At 44.1% G+C, this 25,705-nt stretch overlaps 2 protein-coding genes across 2 annotated transcripts in view; both read left to right on the forward strand.

Annotated features, from left to right (window-relative positions):
- The window catches only part of isy1 (ISY1 splicing factor homolog), a 35,417-nt gene extending 26,321 nt beyond the window's left edge, over nucleotides 1-9,096 (forward strand). The window contains exons 6-10 of the mRNA XM_020495707.2: nucleotides 2,497-2,614; nucleotides 2,716-2,838; nucleotides 7,742-7,854; nucleotides 7,967-8,059; nucleotides 8,615-9,096. Of these exons, the coding sequence (XP_020351296.1) occupies nucleotides 2,497-2,614; nucleotides 2,716-2,838; nucleotides 7,742-7,854; nucleotides 7,967-8,059; nucleotides 8,615-8,722 (555 nt within the window). The 3' untranslated portion in view covers nucleotides 8,723-9,096. The remainder of the gene's footprint in view (nucleotides 1-2,496; nucleotides 2,615-2,715; nucleotides 2,839-7,741; nucleotides 7,855-7,966; nucleotides 8,060-8,614) is intronic.
- A 1,957-nt stretch (nucleotides 9,097-11,053) lies between these two features.
- The window catches only part of LOC109900007 (probable E3 ubiquitin-protein ligase makorin-2), a 60,371-nt gene continuing 45,719 nt past the window's right edge, over nucleotides 11,054-25,705 (forward strand). Inside the window, exon 1 of the mRNA XM_020495717.2 lies at nucleotides 11,054-11,178. Coding sequence (XP_020351306.2) covers nucleotides 11,153-11,178 — 26 coding nt within the window. The 5' untranslated portion in view covers nucleotides 11,054-11,152. The remainder of the gene's footprint in view (nucleotides 11,179-25,705) is intronic.

Consider the following 25,705-nt stretch of genomic DNA (forward strand, 5'->3'; position numbering starts at 1 on the left):
ACGGGGTAAGACGCATCATAGCATTATTATCGACCAACCCTATGGGGTAAGATCAAATCAAATCAAATTTATTTATATAGCCCTTCGTACATCAGCTGATATCTCAAAGTGCTGTACAGAAACCCAGCCTAAAACCCCAAACAGCAAGCAATGCAGGTGTAGAAGCACGTAAGTAAGTAAGACTCATTATAGCATTAGTATCGACCAACCCTACGGGGTAAGATGCATTATAGCATTAGTATTGACCAACCCGATCGGGTAAGACGCATTATAGCACTACCTCACAATGGGGTTTTGGTGAAACTGCCTAAGAAGTTAATGCAAACAACACTGCGTCGGTGCCACTGTGTTATCCTCACAGCGGGCAAAGAAGGTATTTAGATTGTCTGGAAGCAAGACGTAGGTGTCCGTGACGTGGCTGGTTTTCCTTTTGTGGTCCGTGATTGTCTGTAGACCCTGCCACATACGTCTTGCATCTGAGCCGTTGATTTGCGACTCCATTTTGTCTCTATACTGACATTTCACTTGTTTGATTGCCTTGCGGAGTGAATAACTATTCATATTCCCAGTCACCCTTCCATGGTTAAATGCAGTGGTTCGCGCTTTGTTTTGCGCGAATTCCGCCATCTATCAACGGTTTCTGGTTAGGGTAGGTTTTAATAGTCACAGTAGGTACAACATCTCTTATACTCTTCCTTACAAACTTACTCAGCGTATACGGCAATATTATTCTGAGGCTACCCGGAACATGTCCCAGTCCATATGATCAAAACATTCTTGAAGCGTGGATTCTGATTGGTCAGATTTGTGGTCAGATTTGCCCGAAAGGAGGACGAAGGAGGGCCTTGTATGCATCACGGAAGTTAGAGCAGCAGTGATCCAGTGTTTTACCGGCGAGAGTGCTACTGTCAATATGACTGCGGCAAATGGTTTGCTTGCATATAGGCCTACTGTAGCTCTGATTGGCTATGGCGCACTGCTCTGTGGCCTGGACAAGACACATTTTTATTGCTCTGGAATTGTCACGTCTTACTCTATCATTCCAAAACCTTCTATGGAAGTATGAAAAAGGTTGCTGGTTTGAATACCCGAGCCGACAAGGTGAAAAATCTGTCTGCCCTTGACCGTCTCAATCCATTGCATCTGCCTATGTCACTCTTCCGCATCTGCGGTGAAAGGTGACAGAGTTAGACTGGTGTTTGTCAGACCATGAGGCATCTCGAAAATCGGTATTCTCACAAAATCGTCTGTAGCGTACGAACTGTTTGGCTTACAAACTATTATGAACCATCTGTGGAGAAATGAGACTCTCACGAACACTATGGTGTTCTCCAACCCCCACAAGCGTCTTGGGACTCGTCTGAAGTCGGACCAGCCAATCTGACAACTTCTGTATGTGGTGTCCTAACAGTTTGGGCTACACACACCATCTGTGGAAAGGTGAGACTCTCGCAAACACGTACATGTTGGTTGTTTTACAAGAGCAAAAATCCACAAAGCAGAAATTGGAGCACAAGTCAGAATTGGGGCTAGCAACCGTAGATGGGCCAGGCTGTACATGCACATTTCCAAATATCATCAACAGTAATACAATCAGGGCACGGCAGAGGACAGAGAGAGCTCTGCAGTGTTGATTTATGACATTTGATTGTGCATCAGATGGCAACATGGTCATATTGTACAGCAATTTCATCAGGTAACATTAATACAAACCCGGCGAGAGGTGGTTAAAATAGGATGCGAGGCAAGAGTCTGTGTAACCAATAGAGAGTCAGTCGGGAGTGTGGGAACAAACACATTCTGTCCCACGGCTGGGTAAACAAGCAAGTTCATAGTCAACAAAGCGTGCAGGAGTCATAAGGCAAATACCTTAAAGGACAAGAAAAATAATGTAATGACTTGGGGCCAAAGTTCAGAGTCACTCGTCCCAACAAGATAACTTGAGAGAGTAGCTCTCTAGGTCTATACTAGTTAATTAAAGCGTTTCTGAGTAAGCTCACTGAGTAAGAATTAGCCTCCGTAAAATTCTGATCAGTCCAAAGTCTGCGGTGTGTGTGTAAGTGCGTATGTGCTGGAGGTGAGCAAAAGCTTGGGAGAGACAGAAGGGGGGAGTGTGGCGGGGGTACCTGTACCAGACAAGGGGAGACAGGCCAGGGCAGACGGTGAACAGATCGCCAGGTGTAATCCAAGCAGCAGGCAACGGGAGTAGGTTTCCCACACTAGTGGGAGAAGTTTTTGTCGTGAAGCTGAGTAGGACAAGTCGTGTTCAACCTTACCAAACAGGTGTGTGGTGGAGCAGATAAGTTCAAAGTGAAAAAGCTGAACGAAACACATGAAGACAACCAAAAAAATTGCTAAATTCCAAAGCCAAATCAAACAGCTAGTTAAGTCATTACCTGATCACTGATGTAATGTTAATGAGATATTAAGTGACTCTCAGTACAGTGTTAGTCTTGTCCTGAACAATCTTTATGTTCTCTTGTGTCTATCTTCCAGAGAGTGGGACCAAAGATGCTGGACCATGAAGGGAAGGAGGTCCCAGGAAACAGAGGATATAAATACTTTGGAGCAGCTAAAGACCTGCCTGGAGTCAGAGAGCTGTTTGAGAAAGAACGTAGGTTTACTGGCAATTGATACTCCAAGGATGATATCCAGTTTAGGTTAATACCATGTTTGATACCACTATGGAATGTGTACTGATCACCCCCCCCCCAGCCATCCCTCCCCCCAGGAAGAGCAGAGCGGAGCTGATGAAGGACATCGATGCTGAGTACTACGGATACAGAGATGAGGATGATGGGGCGCTGGTCCCTCTGGAGCAAGAGTACGAAAAAGAAGGTAGTCCCCTGTTCTGTAACACCCCTCTGCAGTAGATGAATATCCTCCCTGCTGGGTGACTCCCCTCTGCAGTAGATGAATATCCTCCCTGCTGGGTGACACCCCTCTGCAGTAGATGAATATCCTCCCTGCTGGGTGACACCCCTCTGCAGTAGATGAATATCCTCCCTGCTGGGTGACACCCCTCTGCAGTAGATGAATATCCTCCCTGCTGGGTGACACCCCTCTGCAGTAGATGAATATCCTCCCTGCTGGGTGACACCCCTCTGCAGTAGATTAATATCCTCCCTGCTGGGTGTGTGGTACTGAGGCCATGGTGAGGAGTAGGGCAGGTCAGTCAGGAGTCCTCCTGTGTCTCTGGAAAGGGACTGTGTCAGCACAAGACTTTAGTAAATGTGACTCTAGGTTATGACATTAGCCTTCCCCTCTGTTGTCCCAGGTTGTGACATTAGCCTTTCCATCTGTTGTCCCAGGTTGTGACATTAGCCTTCCCCTCTGTTGTCCCAGGTTGTGACATTAGCCTTCCCCTCTGTTGTCCCAGGTTGTGACATTAGCCTTCCCCTCTGTTGTCCCAGGTTGTGACATTAGCCTTCCCCTCTGTTGTCCCAGGTTGTGACATTAGCCTTCCCCTCTGTTGTCCCAGGTTGTGACATTAGCCTTCCCTTCTGTTGTCCCAGGTTGTAACATTAACCTTCCCTTCTGTTGTCCCAGGTTGTGACATTAGCCTTCCCCTCTGTTGTGACATTAGCCTTCCCTTCTGTTGTCCCAGGTTGTAACATTAGTCTTCCCCTCTGTTGTGACATTAGCCTTTCCCAGGTTGTATCATTAGCCTTCCCTTCTGTTGTCCCAGGTTGTAACATTAGCCTTCCCTTCTGTTGTCCCAGGTTGTAACATTAGCCTTCCCTTCTGTTGTCCCAGGTTGTAACATTAGCCTTCCCTTCTGTTGTCCCAGGTTGTGACATTAGCCTTCCCCTCTGTTGTGACATTAGCCTTCCCCTCTGTTGTGACATTAGCCTTCCCCTCTGTTGTGACATTAGCCTTCCCCTCTGTTGTGACATTAGCCTTCCCCTCTGTTGTGACATTAGCCTTCCCCTCTGTTGTGACATTAGCCTTCCCCTCTGTTGTGACATTAGCCTTCCCCTCTGTTGTCCCAGGTTGTGACATTAGCCTTTCCGTCTGTTGTCCCAGGTTGTGACATTAGCCTTTCCGTCTGTTGTCCCAGGTTGTGACATTAGCCTTCCCCTCTGCTGTCCCAGATTGTGACATTAGGCTATCCCTCTGTTGTCCCAGATTGTGACATTAGGCTATCCCTCTGTTGTCCCGGTGGAGAGGGAGGCTGTCTGTGTAGGAGCTCTATCCAGCTGTATCCTGCTGTGGTCTTGTGACCTTTTAGTAATCGGTGATGTGATGGTGCTCAGAGACCATGTGTTCCCTATTAGAGTAAATGTCTAATATTTTTGTCTTATACATGGAGCACAGGACCACTAATGGCCTCATGAGAACCTCTAGCCTCAACTAGAGGAGGCTGGCCTCAACTAGAGGAGGCTGGCCTCAACTAGAGGAGGCTGGCCTCAACTAGAGGAGGCTGGCCTCAACTAGAGGAGGCTGGCCTCAACTAGAGGAGGCTGGCCTCAACTAGAGGAGGCTGGCCTCAACTAGAGGAGGCTGGCCTCAACTAGAGGAGGCTGGCCTCAACTAGAGGAGGCTGGCCTCAACTAGAGGAGGCTGGCCTCAACTAGAGGAGGCTGGCCTCAACTAGAGGAGGCTGGCCTCAACTAGAGGAGGCTGGCCTCAACTAGAGGAGGCTGGCCTCAACTAGAGGAGGCTGGCCTCAACTAGAGGAGGCTGGGCTCAACTAGAGGAGGCTGGGCTCAACTAGAGGAGGCTGGGCTCAACTAGAGGAGGCTGGGCTCAACTAGAGGAGGCTGGGCTCAACTAGAGGAGGCTGGGCTCAACTAGAGGAGGCTGGGCTCAACTAGAGGAGGCTGGGCTCAACTAGAGGAGGCTGGGCTCAACTAGAGGAGGCTGGGCTCAACTAGAGGAGGCTGGGCTCAACTAGAGGAGGCTGGGCTCAACTAGAGGAGGCTGGGCTCAACTAGAGGAGGCTGGGCTCAACTAGAGGAGGCTGGGCTCAACTAGAGGAGGCTGGGCTCAACTAGAGGAGGCTGGGCTCAACTAGAGGAGGCTGGGCTCAACTAGAGGAGGCTGGGCTCAACTAGAGGAGGCTGGGCTCAACTAGAGGAGGCTGGGCTCAACTAGAGGAGGCTGGGCTCAACTAGAGGAGGCTGGGCTCAACTAGAGGAGGCTGGGCTCAACTAGAGGAGGCTGGGCTCTAGCTTCAACTCAAATCTCTCATTCACTCCATGTCTCCTGCTTTCTGTTTCATCATGATATTCTGGAACAAAGCAGTATTGTTGGTGTCATGGTATCTCTCCCCTGAATTTGTGCCTTAAACAACCCAATACACAATACTTAGCCCAATACACAATATTTAACACAATACACAATATTTAGCCCAATACAGCCCAATGCACAATTCTTAGCCCAATAAGGGGCGTCAGGGCCAGTAACCGAAGGGTTGCTAGATCAAATCCCCGAGCTGACAAAGTTAAACATCTGTCGTTCTGCCCCTGAACAGGCAGTTAACCCACTGTTCCTAGGCTGTCATTGTAAATAAGAATTTGTTCTTTAACTGATTTGCCTAGTTAAATAAAGGTTAAAAAAAACATTTAAAAAAACTATACTTAACCCAATACAACCCAATACACAATTAACACACTTGAACCCAATACTACACAATACTTAACCCAATACTACACAATACTTAGGCCAATAAAATCACATTTTATTTGTCACATGCAGTGAAATGCTTACTTACAAGCCCTTAACCAACAATGCAGTTAACAAAATACCTTTTTAAAAAAGTAAGAATAAGAATGACAAATTAAAGTGCAGCAGTAAATAATAGCAGGCTATATACAGATGGTAATTTGTACATCTAGGTAGAATTATTAAAGTGACTATGCATAGATAACAGAGTAGCAACGTAGGGAGGGGGTTGGGGGCAATGCAAATGGTCTGGGTCGCCATTTCATTAGCTGTTGAGGAGTCTTATAGCTTGGGGGTAGAAGCTGTTTAGAAGCCTCTTGGACCTTGACTTGGTGCTCTGGTACCGCTTGCCATGCGGTACCAGAGAGAACAGTCTATGACAAGGGTGACTGGAGTCTTTGACCATTTTTAGGGCCTTCCTCTGACATCTCTTGGTATAGAGGTGCTGGATGGCAGGCAGCTTGGCCCTGATGATGTACTGGGCCGTACACACTACCCTCTGTCGTGCCATGCGGTCAGAGGCCGAGCAGTTGCCGTACCAGGCAGTGATGCAACCAGTCAGGATGCTCTCGATGTTGCAGCTGTAAACCCTTTTGAGAATCTGAGGACCCATGCCAAATCTTTTCAGTCTCCTGAGGGGGAATAGGTTTGTCGTGCCCTTTTCACGACTGTCTTGGTGTGCTTGGACCATGTTAGTTTGTTGAGGTGGATGCTCTCAACCTGCTCCACTACAGCCCCGTCGATGAGAATGGGGACGTGCTCGGTCCTCTTTTTCTTGTAGTCACAATCATCTCCTTTGTCTTGGTTACGTTGAGAGAGAGGTTGTTATCCTGGCACCACCCGGTCAGGTCTCTGACCTCCTCCCTATAGGCGGTCTTGTCGTTGTCGGTGATCAGGCCTACCACTGTTGTATCGTCTGCAAACTTAATGATGGTTTTGGAGTCGTGCCTGGCCATGCAGTTGTGGGTGAACAGGGAGTACAGGAGGGGACTGAGCACGCACCGCTGAGAGACCCCTGTGTTGAGGATCAGCGTGGCGGATGTGTTGTTACCTACCCTTACCAACTGGGGGCGGCCCGTCAGGAAGTCCAGGATACAGTTGCTTAGGGAGGTGTTTAGTCTCAGGATCCTTACTTTAGTGATGAGCTTTGAGGGTACTATGGTGTTGAATGCTGAGCTGTAGTCAATGTATAGCATTCTCACGTAAGTGTTCCCTTTGACCAGTTGGGAAAGGGCAGTGTGGAGTGCAATAGCGATTGCATCATCTGTGGATCTGTTTGGGAGGTATGCAAATTGGAGTGGGTCTAGGGTTTCTGGGATAATGGCATTGATGTGAGCCATGACCAGCCTTTCAAAGCACTTCATGGCTACAGACGTGAGTGCTACCGGTCGCTAGTCATTTAGGCAAGTTACCTTAGTGTTCTTGGGCACAGGGACTATGGTCTGCTTGAGACATGTTGGTATTGCAGACTCCGTCAGGGAGGGGTTGAAATTGTGTTCAAAACAAGTTACAAACAAAATAGCGTGGTTGGTTAAGAGCCAATAAGACGGCAGCCATCCCCTCCGGCGCCATCTTCACTAGTCCAATACTTAACCCAATACTACACAATACTTAGCCCAAAACAACCCTGTACTTAAACCAATACTTATACCCAATACACAATACTCAGCACAATATAACCCAAGACACAGTACTTAGCCCAATACACAATACTTAACCCGATACAACCCAACCCAGGCTGTATCACAACCGTCCATGATTGGGAGTCCCATAGGCCGGCGCACAATTGGCCCAGTGTAGTCCGGGTTTGGCCAGTGTAGGCCGTCATTGTAAATAATAATTTGTTCTTAACTGACTTGCCTAGTTAAATAAAAAAAATAACCCAATACACAATACTTTGCCCAATACACAATACTTACAACCCAATACACTTCACATAACCCAATACACTAAACTTAACCCAATACACAATACTTAACCCAATATCCTATACATAACCCAATACAACTCTATACTTAACCCTAACCCAATACACATGGTCGCCTCAAGAAACGTGTGTGTGTGTGTGTGTCAGTGATATTGAAGGCAGTGGAGAAATGGAAAACGGAGAGAGAAGCGCGTCTTGCAGGAGGAAGAGAGGAGGTCGAGGAAGAGGAGGAACATATGTATGCTGTAAAGGAGGATGAGGTGAATATCAGTCAAAACATACGGTCTCTGGTCCCATTTACTGGCCATTTAAAGTCAAAAGGTATTCCCATGTGTGGCCTACTTGTAAGCATAACATTTATCTGTCTCTCAGCATTCAGATGACGAGACTAGAGAACAGATGGAAGGAGAGGATGGAACTCTCACATCCTTTATCGCTCACGTCCCTGTGCCGTCTCAGAAAGAGGTGCCTGCATTCACACACAGATCTCTAGACTGTAGAAAGTCATGTTCCAACTAGTCTGAGTGTGGCTCAGTATATTAATGCTAATCTATTAGTATGTAAATCTCTGTTTCCAGATTGGGGATGGTTAGGGCTAGTTTAATGATATGTCTTTGATCCTCTTCAGATTGAGTAGGGTTAAGTTAAAAACATGCACAGGAACTTAGTAGTCGACAAAGTATTTTTTTAACTCTTTGGGCTGGATTTGTTCATGTGTAATTCATACATGCATAATCTATGAGCAGACATACTGTTTTACCTCAATTAGGAATGAAATCCCTAGTTTGAAGGTGACTGTTTTCTGGAAACTGCGGCACCATTTTTCCCTATATGGGCCAGCACCCTAGCAGTTCGAATTCTAGCCAATGAGCTTCTGTCCCTCGCCATTTGAGTGACAGCTAGCAAGAGGCACATCATACACACACACAGCAGAGCGATGACGTACACTGTTTTCTGGGACGTGAACGCTACTTTCAGAACTACTGGCTAAGAGCCTCTTGAATAAATCTTTGTTTCTAGATTGAGGAGGCATTGGTGAGAAGGAAGAAGATGGAGCTCCTTCAGAAGTACGCCAGTGAGACCCTGATGGCCCAAAGTGAGGAGGCCAAGACACTACTGGGGCTGTAGTGGAGAGATGGAGATCTAGGACTGAATAGGCTGTAGTGGAGAGAGGGAGGAGAGATCTATCTATAGGTCTAGGGCTGAAGGACTGTATTAATGTTGGGATGAGGTGTCATGACCTGCTTTTCCCAGACTATATAACCAGCTCCTTCTTATTCTTAGTGCTAGTACTAAACTAATCAGAGATTTGGCTGTAGCAGGAACAGACCTGGGACCAGGTTAGTCATGTGAATGGGATAATGTCTTGTTTGGTCTGTTGGAGGTACAGAACCACATTGTGTTATATCATGATGTAATGTTACAAGCCTTGTAAATAAATAACTTTTTTTTAAAAACAATTTTACATTTTCTGAAGTAAACTCTATTTTCATCTGAATAAATATTGTCCATCATTCCTTTCCACTACTGGTAGTGTTGATTCTAGCATTCCCATTATTGACCAGTTGAATGTTTCTGCTTTAGTCCCTCATGCCTCCCATCACCCTGTACTGACCTGTAAACAGATTGGAGGAGGCTAGGTCATGTGACAGTAAGACCATAGGAACTAGTGTCTCACTCCCCAGCAGGACTTAAATATACACTGAGTGGACAACATGTTCTTTCCATGACATAGACTGACCAGGTGAATCCAGGTGAAAACTTTGATTCCTTAATTGATGTCACTTGCTAAATCCACTTCAATCAGTGTAAATGAAGGGGAGGAGACAGGTTAAAGAAGGATTTCTAAACATTGAGTCAATTGAGACATGGATTGTGTATGTGTGCCATTCAAATGGTTAGTGGGCAAGACAAAAGATTGAAGTTCCTTTGAAAGGGGTATGGTAGTAGGTGCCAGGCGCACCGGTTTGTGTCAAGAACTGCAATGCTGCTTTTTCACGCTCAACAGTTTTCCGTGTGTATCAAGAATGGTCAACCACCCAAAGGACATCCAGCCAACTTGAACAAGAAGTTAATTTCACATACTAATCTTATCAATCGGAAAGAATACTCTAAAATGTATATATAAAAAGGAGTTGTATACAGTTTCTTAACGTAATATTGTCCAGATTTCAGTGACAAAGCTGTAAGTTCAGAGCACACTAGGCTACGCTGCTGCCTCACAACAGCACTCAAGCTAATTGGCTAGCTACTTCCAGACATATGAGAGAACCCTCAATTTGACAATTTTGGTCTAGCTGGTAACTGTCAATGATGTATTATTGTTGTGTACTATTAGGCCTATATGTACTTTACAGTCGTGGACAATTGTTTTGAATGGCACATTAATTTCCACAAAGTTTGCTGCTTCAGTGTCTTTGGATATTTTTGTCAGATGTTACTATGGAATACTGAAGTATAATTGCAAGCATTTCAAAAGTGTCAAAGGCTTTTATTGACAATAACATGAAGTTGATGCAAAGAGTCAATATTTGCAGTGTTGACCCTTTTTCAAGACCTCTGCAATCCACCCTGGCATGCTGTCAATTAACTTCTGGGCCACATCCTGACTGATGGCAGCCCATTCTTGCATAATCAATGCTTGGAGTTTGTCAGAATTTGTGTTGTTTTTTTTGGTCCACCTGCCTCTTGAGGATTGACCACAAGTTCTCAATGGGATTAAGGTCTGGGGAGTTTCCTGGCCATGGACCCAAAATATCGATGTTTTGTTTCCCGAGCCACTTAGTTATCACTTTTGCCTTATGGCAAGGTGTTCCATCATGCTGGAAAATGCATTGTTCATATTGTTGCATTGCAGCTTTGTTGCATTTTGGAGCTGCCTTACTCAAGACAGCAAAAAAGAGACCATGTTTGTTCGCAGCTATATTAAATAAATTGTTTTTTTCCCCAGTTTGTAAACTGATACTGACACCTATTAATGCCAAAATAACATTAAAAACAGGCAAAAATAAATAAGATTACACTAATCATGTGGGGCTCAAACTCTGACACTTTTTACACTTCTTGCATTGCATTGGGTTTTGCACGAATGCTCTGACGTGTATCTTTTATATCCCCACTTTACATAGAGTGGTTAATACTCATCAAACATCAGTAATACAGACACACTTTGCTCCCTTTCCCCATACGGGTCATTAGACGTGCATTAACTACTTCTGGAATTTTTAGCCTATGATATTCACTTTTCCCAACGCCTTCTTCACCATCCTCTTGACTTCAAACGGGTTTCCCCAAATAAATCCATTCTAAGACTTCACTGTTGTCCACTGATTTTTCTCGCTAACTGTACTGGACGTGTTTTCAGCTTTTCGCTTCAAACGACACTTCTGCTTCAGCCATTTCCCCGGCGACCAGTCTGCCAACAACGCGTCCGGAACCTTAACATCGGAACCTTATTTTAATTGATTCTGGGGGTGCATAGGCGGGTGTTTCGGTTTGCACTCAAACGTGACAACGATAACATAAATACTGTTGCGCCAATGTTATTGATGAACAAAAATGAGCACGAAGCAAGTCACCTGCAGGTAGAACTGTTTAATGGTTTTACTATTACTTGAGTACGTTTCTTGCCTCGAGCTGTGTGATGTTTCCGGTCTTGCAATTAGGAAATGTTAGCTAGCTTCTTAGCTAGCTGGCTGGCTGGCTGGCCGGCCAACATTAGCTAACTCTTTACCGTTGCTAGTTAGCTTCCTAACGTTAGCGTTGAAGTTGAGACCAGTCTGGTGCGACATATGAGAATATGCGGTAGTGTGTTGCTCAGATTGAACATGTCCATGGATCACGCGATTGGTGCTTTTGTTGGCTAGTTAACACTAAAGTGTAGCCTAGGCAGCCGATAGTGGGCGCTAGATCTGCATTATAATCAACTAGGATTGATGATGACGCCAGTTGGACCGGTTTTATATAAATAGGCTGGACACATGACATTTAACAAAGCTTTTCAGATAACTAGTTCATTACATCCACCGTGGAGCCCGGTTTCATAATATGACCATAATTCTCAGCTGCTTGCCGTACTTTTGAAGTAATCACAAAAAACAGGCCTTATTTTATGGCATTTTTCACCCTACCAGCTCCTATTAGTTATATTGAGCACCATGGCACCAACTCTCCTTCTGAATGTACTATTCCCAGCCCATTGTTCTATGTCACAATTTCTGCTTCGCTATTGTTCGCAATCATGCTGACTACACAGCTCGCATCCACGAGCATTGCAAAATAAATTTAAACATGCATGTTATATAATTATTGCACCAATGAGCTCTGCTTTGCCAAGCACTAAAATAGAAGTCAGTTCTATTTGTGACGCTGAACTCGGTGCAAGTCCTGCCTCTCCCATCTCCTCATTGGTTATACCCACGTGTTTGATTGAAAGATGAACTAAGTTAGGTCGGTTGTCATGGTAACTATGAAAGTTAATAATGATATAATGATGACTAGAAATGATTCGGTTGACTGTTTTATGAGTGGATTAATTTGTCAGAGTGGAGGACCTTATGCATTTCAGCTAAAATAACTCAACATTTATATCCCAGGACAAATTAGCTAGCAACCGCAAGCTAGCTAAATAGGACAAATTAGCTAGAAACTGCAAGCCAGCTAGCTAAATTGCCATAAATGTTTAATGCTCTTTGACCTGTCCCCAAATTAAAATAATTGGCTCAGAGTTTTTGATATTTCAACCCATGTGTCGTGATTGCGTTTGGTGTAGGGGGACAAAATCAATGTGCGAATGATGGCGCGCGACCGGATGTTGATTTTTGTACCCCCCACACCAGACACGATCAGGACATGCAGCTGTAAATATCAAAACAAACTGAACCAATTCTATTAATTTAGGGAGAAGTCAAAATGCATTAAACGTTTATGGTAATTTAGCTAGCTAGCTTGCTGTTGCTAGCTAATTTGTCCTGGGATATAAACATTGGGTTGTTATTTTACCTGAAATGCACAAGGTCCTCTACTCCAACAATTAATCCACAGTTAAAACTGTAAACCAAATTCCTTTCTCATCATCTCTACTCCTTCCTCAGCCTTCTTTTTTACTTTTTGGACTTTATATGGCAGTTGGCAACCAACTTTACTAGAGGTCAACTGATTAGGATTTTTCAACACCGATGCCGATTTATTGGAGGACCAAAAAAAGCCGATACCGATAAATCGGCCATTTATTTATTTATATAGAGAGTTGAAGTTGTAAGTTTACATTCACTTTAGCCAAATACATTTAAGATCTGTTTTTTCACAATTCCTGACATTTAATCCTAGTAAAAATTCCCTGTTTTAGGTCAGTTAGGATCATCACTTTATTTTAAGAATGTGAAATTTCAGAATAATAGGAGAGAGTGATTTATTTCAGCTTTTATTTATTTCATCACATTCCCAGTGGGTCAGAAGTTTACATGCACTCAATTAGTATTTGGTAGCATTCCCTTTAAATTGTTTAACTTGGGTCAAATGTTTCAGGTAGCCTTCCACAAGCTTCCCACAATAAGTTGGGTGAATTTTGGCCCATTCCTCCTGACAGAGCTGGTGTAACGGAGTCAGGTTTGTAGGCCTCCTTGCTCGCACACGCTTTGTTCTATTGGATTGAGGTCAGAGCTTTGTGATGGCCACTCCAATACCTTGACTTTATTGTCCTTAAGCCGTTTGTTGCTTCAATATATCCACATAATTTTCCGTCATCATGATGCCATCTATTTTATGAAGTGCACCAGTCCCTCCTGCAGCAAAGCACCCCCACAACATGATGCTGCCACCCCCGTGCTTCACGATTTGGATGGTGTTCTTTGGCTTGCAAGCCTCCCCTTTTCCTCCAAACATAATGATGGTCATTATGGCCAAACAGTTCTATGTTTGTTTTGTCAGACCAGAGGACATTTCCAAAGACCAAAGTACGATCTTTGTCCCCATGTGCAGTTGCAAACCGTAGTCTGTTTTTTTATGGTGGTTTTGGAGCAGTGGCTTCTTCCTTGCTGAGCGGCCTTTCAGGTTATGCCGATTATAGGACTGATCTTACTGTGGATACAGATACTTTTGTACGTGTTTCCTCCAGCATCTTCACAAGGTCCTTTGCTGTTTTGGGATTGATTTGCACTTTTCGCACCAAAGTACGTTCATCTCTAGGAGACAGAACGCGTCTTCTTCCTGAGCGGTATGACGGCTGCGTGGTCCCAAAGTGTTTATACTTGCGTACTGTTGTTTGTTCAGATGAACGTGGTACCTTCAGGCATCTGGAAATTGCTCCCAAGGATGAACCAGACTTGTGTAGGTCTACAATTTTTTTTCTGAGATCTTAGCTGATTTATTTTGATTTTCCCATGATGTCAAGCAAGGAGGCACTGAGTTTGAAGGTAGGCTTTTAAATACTTCTACGGGTACACCTCCAATTGACTCAAATGATGTCAGAAGCTTCTTAAGCCATGACATAATTTTCAGAATTTTCCAAGTTGTTTAATGCCACAGTCAACTTAGTGTATGTAAACTTCTGACCCACTGGAATTGTGATACAGTGAAATAATCTGTCTGTAAACAATTGTTGGAAAAATTACTTGTGTCATGCACAAAGTAGATGTCCTAACCCACTTGCCAAGACTATAGTTTGTTAACAAGCAATTTGTGGAGTGGTTGAAAAACGAGTTTTAATGACTCCAACCTAAGTGTATGTAAACTAACGACTTCAACTGTGTGTGTGTACACACACACACACACACACACACACAGTGGGGCAAAAAAGTATTTAGTCAGCCACCAATTGTGGAAGTTCTCCCACTTGAAAAGATGAGAGAGGCCTGTAATTTTCATCATAGGTACACTTCAACTATGACAGACAAAATGAGGAAAAAAAATCCAGAAAATCACATTGTAGGATTTTTTAATGAATTTATTTGCAAATTATGGTGGAAAACAAGTATTTGGTCAATAACAAACAAGCAAGATTTCTGGCTCTCACAGACCTGTAACTTCTTCTTTAAGAGGCTCCTCTGTCCTCCACTTGTTACCTGTATTAATGGCACCTGTTTGAACTTGTTATCAGTATAAAAGACACCTGTCCACAACCTCAAACAGCTCACAGATGAAAGCAGGTTCGCACTGAGCACATGTGACAGTCTGGAGACGCCGTGGAGAATGTTCTGCTGCCTGCAACATCCTCCAACATGACCGGTTTGGTCAGTCATGGTGTGGGGTGGCATTTCTTTGGGGGGCCGCACAGCCCTCCATATGCTCGCCAGAGGTAGCCTGACTGCCATTAGGTACCGAGATGAGATCCTCAGACCCCTTGTGAGACCATATGCTGGTGTGGTTGACCCTGGGTTCCTCCTAATGCAAGATAATGCTAGACCTCATGTGGCTGGAGTGTGTCAGCAGTTCCTGCAAGAGGAAGGCATTGATGCTATGGACTGGCCCGCCCGTTCCCCAGACCTGAATCCAATTGAGCACATCTGGGACATCATGTCTCACTCCATCAACGCTACGTTGCACTGTCCAGGAGTTGGCGGATGCTTTAGTCCAGGTCTGGGAGGAGATCCCTCAGGAGACCATCCGCCACCTCATCAGGAGCTTGCACAGGCGTTGTAGGGAGGTCATACAGGCATGTGGAGGCCACACACACTACTGAGCCTCATTTTGACTTGTTTTAAGGACATTACATCAAAGTTGGATCAGCCTGTAGTGTGGTTTTCCACTTTAATTTTGAGTGTGACTCCAAATCCAGACCTCCATGGGTTGATAGATTTGATTTCCATTGAGAATTTTTTGTTTGATTTTGTTGTCAGCATATTCAACTATGTAAAGAAAAAAGTATTTAATAAGAATATTTCATTAATTCAGATTTTTTGAGCAGTGTATATATGTGTTTGTTTTGTAATATTGTATTAATGACAATTACAACAATACTGAATTAACACTTTTTTATTTGAACTTAATATAATACATCATCTTTTTAGTCTCTAAATAAACAATGAAACATGCTCAATTTGGTTTAATAATGCAAAAACACAGTGTTGGAGAAGAAAGTAAAAGTGCAATATTTGCCATGTGAAAAAGCTAACATTTAATTTCCTTGCTCAGCACATGTGAATGCTTGTGGTTCAATATTCCCAGGTTAGAAGTTTTAGGTTGGAGTTATTATAGCAATTATAACTATTTCTCTCTATACCATTTGTATTTCATATATCTTTGACTATTGGATGTTGTAATAGGTACTTTAGTATTGCCTGCCTAATCTCGGGAGTTGATAGGCTTGAAGTCATAAACAGCGCTGTTCATCCCAGCATTGCTAAGAGCTTCTGTTTGACTGAATGATTACGTGCCTGCTGCTGCCTACCACCGCTCAGTCAGACTGCTCTATCAAATGTCAAATCAGACTTAATTATAATAAACACAGAAATACGAGCCTTAGGTCATTGATATGGTCAAATCCGCAAACTATCATTTTGAAAATAAAACGTTTATTCTTTCTGTGAAATACGGAACCGTTACGTATTTTATCTAACGGGTGGTAACCCTAAGTCTAAATATTGCTGTTACATGGCACAACCTACAATATTATGTAAAAATCTTGCAAATGAGTTTGCAACGAGCCAGGCGGCCCAACCTATTGCATATACCCTGACTGCATGCAATGAACGCAAGAGAAGAGACACAATTTCCCTAGTTAATATTGCCTGTTAACATGAATTTCTTAACTAAATACGCAGGTTTAAAAAAAGAAAAGAAAAAGAAAGGCATGTTTATTGTTAGGTACATTTGTGCAACGATTGTGCTTTTTTTCTCCCGCGAATGCGCTTTTGTTAAATCATCACCCGTTTGGCGAAGTAGGCTGTGATTTGATGATAAATTAACAGGCACCGCATTGATTATATGCAACGCAGGACAAGCTAGTTAATTCATATCAACCCTTTATAGTTAATTAGTGAATATAGATTTTTTTTTTTATAAGATAAGTTTAATGCTAGCAACTTACCTTGGCTCCTTGCTGTACTCGCGTAACAGGTGGTCAGCCTGCCACGCAGTTTCCTCTTGGAGTGCAATACAATCGGTGTCAATGAGGAGATGGGAGAGGCTGGACTTGCAGCGTGTTGAGCATCACAAATAGGTTCTATTTCTATTTTAACGCCTGACTACGCATTCTCTCGCTGAGGCGCGCAAGCAATGATTGAATAACGTGTATGTGTACATTTATTTTGCAGTGTGGGTGTGGTCATGATGTGAGACCTGCCCATGTTGCTGGTAGTTAAATTGTAAACAACAACAAAAAATGACTCATTGAACTCTGGTCGTCCCATTGTTTCCTATATGGAAATATCTCGCAATGTGCATATTTCGATTTTTTTTTTCAAGTCGGACACCATTTTAATCATGAGAATCTCCTCTTTCTAATTATGTAAGTCTGGGCAGCGAGCTCTGTTGTCATCCAATGCTAGCCCAAAATACTTTTTGCCCTTGGAACGCTGAGCTCCCCCCATTGTTTTCCTATGGAGATGCATGCCGGTCTATTTCACCAAATATTTCACTATGTATATTTAGATTTTTTTCAAGTCAGGCACTATTTTAATCAGGAGAATCTCCTCTTTGTAATTATCTAAGTCTAGGCAGCGAGCTCGGTTGTCACTGATCACTAAACCAGAAATAGTCCAAAGTTTTCATTTTTTTCCTGCTTTTTCATTATGCAGACACAGTTTTTTATTTATTTATTTGTTTTACCTTTATTTAACCAGGTAGGCAAGTTGAGAACAAGTTCTCATTTACAATTGCGACCTGGCCAAGATAAAGCAAAGCAGTTCGACAGATACAACGACACAGAGTTACACATGGAGTAAAACAAACATACAGTCAATAATACAGTATAAACAAGTCTATATACAATGTGAGCAAATGAGGTGAGAAGGGAGGTAAAGGCAAAAAAGGCCATGGTGGCAAAGTAAATACAATATAGCAAGTAAAAAACTGGAATGGTAGTTTTGCAATGGAAGAATGTGCAAAGTAGAAATAAAAATAATGGTGTGCAAAGGAGCAAAATAAATAAATTAATTAAATACAGTTGGGAAAGACGTAGTTGTTTGGGCTAAATTATAGGTGGGCTATGTACAGGTGCAGTAATCTGTGAGCTGCTCTGACAGTTGGTGCTTAAAGCTAGTGAGGGAGATAAGTGTTTCCAGTTTCAGAGATTTTTGTAGTTCATTCCAGTCATTGGCAGCAGAGAACTGGAAGGAGAGGCGGCCAAAGAAAGAATTGGTTTTGGGGGTGACTAGAGAGATATACCTGCTGGAGCGTGTGCTACAGGTGGGAGATGCTATGGTGACCAGCGAGCTGAGATAAGGGGGGACTTTACCTAGCAGGGTCTTGTAGATGACATGGAGCCAGTGGGTTTGGCGACGAGTATGAAGCGAGGGCCAGCCAACGAGAGCGTACAGGTCGCAATGGTGGGTAGTATATGGGGCTTTGGTGACAAAACGGATTGCACTGTGATAGACTGCATCCAATTTGTTGAGTAGGGTATTGGAGGCTATTTTGTAAATGACATTGCCAAAGTCGAGGATTGGTAGGATGGTCAATTTTACAAGGGTATGTTTGGCAGCATGAGTGAAGGATGCTTTGTTGCGAAATAGGAAGCCAATTCTAGATTTAACTTTGGATTGGAGATGTTTGATATGGGTCTGGAAGGAGAGTTTACAGTCTAACCAGACACCTAAGTATTTGTAGTTGTCCACGTATTTTAAGTCAGAGCCATCCAGAGTAGTGATGTTGGACAGGCGGGTAGGTGCAGGTAGCGATCGGTTGAAGAGCATGCATTTAGTTTTACTTGTATTTAAGAGCAATTGGAGGCCACGGAAGGAGAGTTGTATGGCATTGAAGCTTGCCTGGAGGGTTGTTAACACAGTGTCCAAAGAAGGGCCGGAAGTATACAGAATGGTGTCGTCTGCGTAGAGGTGGATCAGAGACTCACCAGCAGCAAGAGCGACCTCATTGATGTATACAGAGAAGAGAGTCGGTCCAAGAATTGAACCCTGTGGCACCCCCATAGAGACTGCCAGAGGTCCGGACAGCAGACCCTCCGATTTGACACACTGAACTCTATCAGAGAAGTAGTTGGTGAACCAGGCGAGGCAATCATTTGAGAAACCAAGGCTGTCGAGTCTGCCGATGAGGATGTGGTGATTGACAGAGTCGAATGCCTTGGCCAGATCAATGAATACGGCTGCACAGTAATGTTTCTTATCGATGGCGGTTAAGATATTGTTTAGGACCTTGAGCGTGGCTGAGGTGCACCCATGACCAGCTCTGAAACCAGATTGCATAGCAGAGAAGGTATGGTGAGATTCGAAATGGTCGGTAATCTGTTTGTTGACTTGGCTTTCGAAGACCTTAGAAAGGCATGGTAGGATAGATATAGGTCTGTAGCAGTTTGGGTCAAGAGTGTCCCTCCCTTTGAAGAGGGGGCTGCTTTCCAATCTTTGGGAATCTCAGACGACACGAAAGAGAGGTTGAACAGGCTAGTAATAGGGGTGGCAACAATTTCGGCAGATAATTTTAGAAAGAAAGGGTCCAGATTGTCTAACCCGGCTGATTTGTAGGGGTTCAGATTTTGCAGCTCTTTCAGAACATCAGCTGAATGGATTTGGGAGAAGGAGAAATGGGGAAGGCTTGGGCAAGTTGCTGTTGGGGGTGCAGTGCTGTTGACCGGGGTAGGAGTAGCCAGGTGGAAAGCATGGCCAGCCGTAGAAAAATGCTTATTGAAATTCTCAATTATGGTGGATTTATCAGTGGTGACAGTGTTTCCTATCTTCAGTGCAGTGGGCAGCTGGGAGGAGGTTTTCTTATTCTCCATGGACTTTACAGTGTCCCAGAACTTTTTTGAGTTAGTGTTGCAGGAAGCAAATTTCTGCTTGAAAAAGCTAGCCTTGGCTTTTCTAACTGCCTGTGTATAATGGTTTCTAGCTTCCCTGAACAGCTGCATTTCACGGGGGCTGTTCGATGCTAATGCAGAACGCCATAGGATGTTTTTGTGTTGGTTAAGGGCAGTCAGGTCTGGGGAAAACCAAGGGCTATATCTGTTCCTGGTTCTAAATTTCTTGAATGGGGCATGTTTATTTAAGATGGTTAGGAAGGCATTTAAAAAAAATATCCAGGCATCCTCTACTGACGGGATGAGATCAATATCCTTCCAGGATACCCCGGCCAGGTCGATTAGAAAGGCCTGCTCGCTGAAGTGTTTCAGGGAGCGTTTTACAGTGATGAGTGGAGATCGTTTGACCGCTGACCCATTACGGATGCAGGCAATGAGGCAGTGATCGCTGAGATCTTGGTTGAAGACAGCAGAGGTGTATTTAGAGGGGAAGTTGGTTAGGATGATATCTATGAGGGTGCCTGTGTTTAAGGCTTTTGGGAGGTACCTTGTAGGTTCATTGATAATTTGTGTGAGATTGAGGGCATCAAGTTTAGATTGTAGGATGGCTGGGGTGTTAAGCATGTTCCAGTTTAGGTCGCCTAGCAGCACGAGCTCTGAAGATAGATGGGGGGCAATCAGTTCACATATGGTGTCCAGAGCACAGCTGGGGGCAGAGGGTGGTCTATAGCAGGCGGCAACGGTGAGAGACTTGTTTTTAGAGAGGTGGATTTTTAAAAGTAGAAGTTCAAATTGTTTGGGTACAGACCTGGATAGTAGGACAGAACTCTGCAGGCTATCTTTGCAGTAGATTGCAACAAAGCCCCCTTTGGCAGTTCTATCTTGTCTGAAAATGTTGTAGTTTGGAATGAAAATTTCTGAGTTTTTGGTGGTCTTCCTAAGCCAGGATTCAGACACAGCTAGAACATCCGGGTTGGCAGAGTGTGCTAAAGCAGTGAATAGAACAAACTTAGGGAGGAGGCTTCTAATGTTAACATGCATGAAACCAAGGCTATTACGGTTACAGAAGTCATCAAAAGAGAGCACCTGGGGAATAGGAGTGGAGCTAGGCACTGCAGGGCCTGGATTCACCTCTACATCGCCAGAGGAACATAGGAGGAGTAGAATAAGAGTGCGGCTAAAAGCAATAAGAATTAGTCGTCTAGAACGTCTGGAACAGAGAGTAAAAGGAGGTTTCTGGGGGCGATAAAATAGCATCAAGGTATAATGTACAGACAAAGGTATGGTAGGATGTGAATACAGTGGAGGTAAACCTAGGTATTGAGTGATAAAGAGAGAGATATTGTCTCTAGAAACATCATTGAAACCAGGAGATGTCATTGCATGTGTGGGTGGTGGAACTAATAGGTTGGATAAGGTATAGTGAGCAGGACTAGAGGCTCTACAGTGAAATAAGCCAATAAACACTAACCAGAACAGCAATGGTCAAGACATATTGACATTAAGGAGAGGCATGCTTAGTCGAGTGATCAAACGGGTCCAGTGAGTGGAGAGGTTGGTTGGGGGTCACGGCGATTTAGTTGACACCATCAAGGTACAGATGTTTATTTAATAATCTGTCGTTCTGCCTCTGAAGAAGGCAGTTAACCCACAGTTCCTAGGCAGTCATTGAAAATAAGAATGTGTTCTGAACTGACTTGCCTTGTTAATTTTTTTTATTTTTATAATTGTAAATCGGCGCCCAAAAAGACCGATTTCCGATTGCTATGAAAACTTGAAAACGGCCCTAATTAATCGGCCATTCCGATTAATCGGTCGACCTCTACTGCAAACACATAATTTCCCTCCCTATCTAGCTATAATGGCAGCTGTTGGGGGAAAAAAACGGGAAAAATGTGCACTGTCTTCATAAAAACAATCTTCACCATTTTCGGACAATTTAGGATGTTGCACACCACGTTCAGCCAAGGGTGTGCAACGTCCTAAGTTAATGGAAAACTGGTTTCATTAGGACGTTAAGGAGGAAAGTGATTCCTTTGCAGCCTGAATGCTTTATGTACAAGCCGGAACACCAGTGTATTGCCTGGAATCCACATCAATCCTAGATGATAGTGCAGATCTACTGCCCGCTATTGGCTGCCTAGGCTATAAAAAGTGCAGCTACAGAGTGTTACAACAGATCATGTGATTTAACCAAAGATTTATGGTGTCCATTACTGGGAGTTACAAGTTAGGTACTGTGATGTAGCACAGAGAATTTTCGTCCAACCTTAACTTGGCGATACTATCTTTGTTCTCGTTTCGGCCAAACATGTATCTTTTAAAATGTCGGTGTGTAGTTGCAGGTGGCGCATTTGAATTTAGAAAATGCATTTTTCTCTATGTAATCCAACAATGTGTACGCCGCCATCTGTCCATTTCAAATCTTCTCATTGAGTGAGACAGGTGGGTCCACCCCAAAGTGCCTCGCCATGATGACACTTGCCTGTCTTGATTAATGAGAGATTTGAAATAGACAAGATGGCGGCATACACATTGTTGGATTACTAAAAGGCCGTCCTAAGAGGAAGTTGCTGCACCCATTTCCAGTAATTCCTGTCCAAGAGTGGACATTGTTTTTTTGGTTCCACCTCTAAGACTGATGCAGGCTGCAAATATATATTCAGGAATTGGAAGTGGGAAAGTTGTGGGGATTTCCACATTTAGCAGAGAAATAACCACAAATAGGCCACTGACTGACAGCTGTCAGTGTAGCTAGCTAGCATGCTAATCTTAGCCAGCTAATGAAATGTATGTCAATTTTCAGTTAAGACAGGTGTACTGTAAATCAGGTGAAAAATAATCATTTCAGAAAAATACTACCAGCCTACCTGTGAAGAGTCTCAATTAAACCGTGCCTATACGACCTGTTTGTCTCTTGCCGTTTGATCATTCCAGTGAAGCTGTCGGGTTCCAGAAAACATTCATATTTGGACATGAGAGAACAAAGAACCAATAATATAGCTATTTAATCATGTGCATTTTCAATCTGTCCTTGTCCTAGTCTGTAATCCCAACATGTTTCAAGCTGACCATCATTGTCCCTGTTCCCAAGCGCTCCAAGGTAACCTGCCTAAATGACTGTTGCCCTGTAGGACTCACATCTGTAATTATGAAGTGCTTTGAACGTCTGATTATGACACACTTCAACACCATCATCCCAGACACCCTAGACCCACTCCAATTCGCATTCCAAAGATGATGCAACCTCAGTTGCGCTTCACACTGCCCCCTCCCACCTGGATGAGGGGACACAACTATGTGAGAATGCTGTTCATAGACTACAGTTCAGCATTCAACACCATAGTCCCTTCCCAGCTCATTACCAAGCTAGGAACCCTGGGACTGACCCATCCCTCTGTAACTGGATCCTGGACTTCCTGACGGGCTGGCCCCAGGTGGTGAGGGTAGGCAACTACGCCATGTTGACCCTCAACACGGGGGCCCCTCAGGGGTGTGTGCCTAGTTACTTCCTGTACTTCCTGTACTCCCTGTTCACCCATGACTGTCTGGCCACTCAGGACTCCAACACCATCAATAAGTTTGCTAACGACACGACGGTGGTAGGCCTGATCACCGACGGCAATGATTCAGCCTACAGGGATGAGGTCAGAGACTTAGCAGTGTGGTTCCAGGACAACAACCTCTCCCTCAACATCAGTAAGACCAAGGAGCTGATTGTGGACCATAAGAGAAAGAGGGGAGAGCACGCCCTATACACATTGACAAGGCTGTTGTGGAGCAGGTCAGTAGCTTCGAGTTTCTTGGCGTCCACATCACTAACGAACTAACATGGTACACACACCCACACCATCATGAAGAGGGCATGACAGCGCCGCTTCCCCCTCAGGAGGCTGAAAAAATGTGGCATGGGCCCTCGCATCCTCAAGTTCAACAGCTGCGCCATTGAGAGCATCTTGACTGGCTTCATCACCGCTTGGATATGGCAAATGCATCGTCCTTGACCGCAAAGAGAGGCAGATAGCCTAGTGGTTAGAGCGTTGGACTAGTAACCAGAAGGTTGCAAGATCGAATCCCCGAGCTGACAAGGTCAAAATTTGTCATTATGGCCCTGAACAAGTCAGTTAACCAACTGCTCCTAGCCCGCCATTGAAAATAAGAATGTGTTCTTAACTGACTTGCCTAGTTAAATAAAGGTAAAAACAAATTTTAAAAATAAAAGAGCTACAGATGGTGGTGCGGACAGCCCAGTACATCATTGGTGCCGAGCTCCCTGCCACCCAGGAACTTTATATCAGGCGGCATCAGAGGAAGGCCCGAAAAAAGACTCCAGCCACCCATCCATCAACTGTTCACTCTGCTTCCATCCGGCGAACGGTACCGGAGTATCGGCTCTTGGACCAACAGGCTCCGTGACAGCGTATACCCCCCAAGCCATAAGACTGCTAAATAGCTGGACTGCTAATTAGTCAATTAATGGTACTCAAACTATCTGCACTGATTCGTCTTACACTAATCCTACGCACACTCACTAGACTAAACAGTGCCTTCAGAAAGTATTCACACCCCTTGAGTTATTCCACTTTTTGTTGTGTTGCAGCTTGAATTCAAATTTTATTTTTTTTGATTTTTTTGTTGTCACTGGCCTACACTGGCACCACAATTTCAAAGTGTGTGTGGGTTTTCTATCTATTTTTACTATTTTCTACATTGTAGAATAATAGTGAAGACATCAAAACTACGAAATAACACATGGAATCATGTAATAACAAAAAAGTGTTAAATAAATCAAAATGTTTTATATTTGAGATTCTTCAAAGTAACCACTCTTTGCCTTGATGACAGCTTTGCACACGCTTGGCATTCTCTCAACCAGCTTCATGAGGTAGTTACCTGGAATGCATTTCAATTTACAGGTCTGCCTTGTAAGTATAGAGACTAAGTGGAGTCGCAATTCAACAGCTTAGACACGAGAAGTATGTGGCAGGGTCTACAGACAATCACGGACTACAAAAGGAAAACCAGCCACGTCGCGGACACCGACATCTTGCTTCCGGCCAAGCTAAACACATTCTTTGCCCGCTTTGAGGATAACACAGTGCCACCGACTCGGCACGCTACCAAGGACTGTGGGCTTTCCTTCTCTGTGGCCGATGTGAGTAAGACATTTAAACATGTTAACTCTCGCAAAGGCTGCCGGCCCAGAAGGCATCCCTAGCCACGTTCTCAGAGCATGTGCAGACCAGCTGGCTGGTGTGTTTACTGCCATATTAAATCTCTTCCTATGCCAGTCTGCTGTCCTCACATGCTTCAAGATGGCGACCATTGTTCCTAAGAATGCAATACCTAAGAATGCAAAGGTAACTGAAATAAATGACTATCGCCCCGTAGCACTCACTTCTGTCATCATGAAGTGTTTTGAGAAACTAGTCAAGGATCATCTTATTTGTCACTTTTATACCTTTTATTTAACTAGGCAAGTCAGTTAAGAACACATTCTTATTTTCAATGACGGCCTAGGAACGGTGGGTTAACTGCCTCGTTCAGGGGCAGAACGGCAGATTTTCACCTTGTCAGCTCGGGGAGTCCAATCTTGCAACCTTACAGTTAACTAGTCCAACGCTATAACCACCTGCCTCTCGTTGCACTCCAAGGAGACTGCCTGTTACGCGAATGCAGTAAGCCAAGGTAAGTTGCAAGCTAGCATCAACTTATAAAAAAAAAAATCAACCAATCATAATCACTAGTTAACTACACATGGTTGATGATATTACTAGTTTATCTAGCGTGTCCTGCGTTGCATATAATCTGACTGAGCATACAAGTATCTGACTGAGCGGTGGTAGGCAGAAGCAGGCTCGTAAACATTCATTCAAACAGCACTTTGTTGCGATTTGTCAGCAGCTCTTCGTTGTGCGTCAAGCATTGCGCTGTTTATGACTTCAAGCATATCAACTCCCGAGATGAGGCTGGTGTAACCGATGTGAAATGGCTAGCTAGTTAGCGGGGTGCGCGCTAATTGCTTTTCAAACGTCACTCGTTCTGAGACTTGGAGTGGTTGTTCCCCTTGCTCTGCATGTGTAACGCTGCTTCGATGGTGGCTGTTGTCGTTGTGTTCCTGGTTCGAGCCCAGGGAGGAGCGAGCAGAGGGACGGAAGCTATACTTTTACACTGGCAATACTAAAGTGCCTATAAGAACATCC

The sequence above is a fragment of the Oncorhynchus kisutch genome, linkage group LG1 (genome assembly GCF_002021735.2).
Source record: "Oncorhynchus kisutch isolate 150728-3 linkage group LG1, Okis_V2, whole genome shotgun sequence".
NCBI classification, from domain to species: domain Eukaryota; kingdom Metazoa; phylum Chordata; class Actinopteri; order Salmoniformes; family Salmonidae; genus Oncorhynchus; species Oncorhynchus kisutch.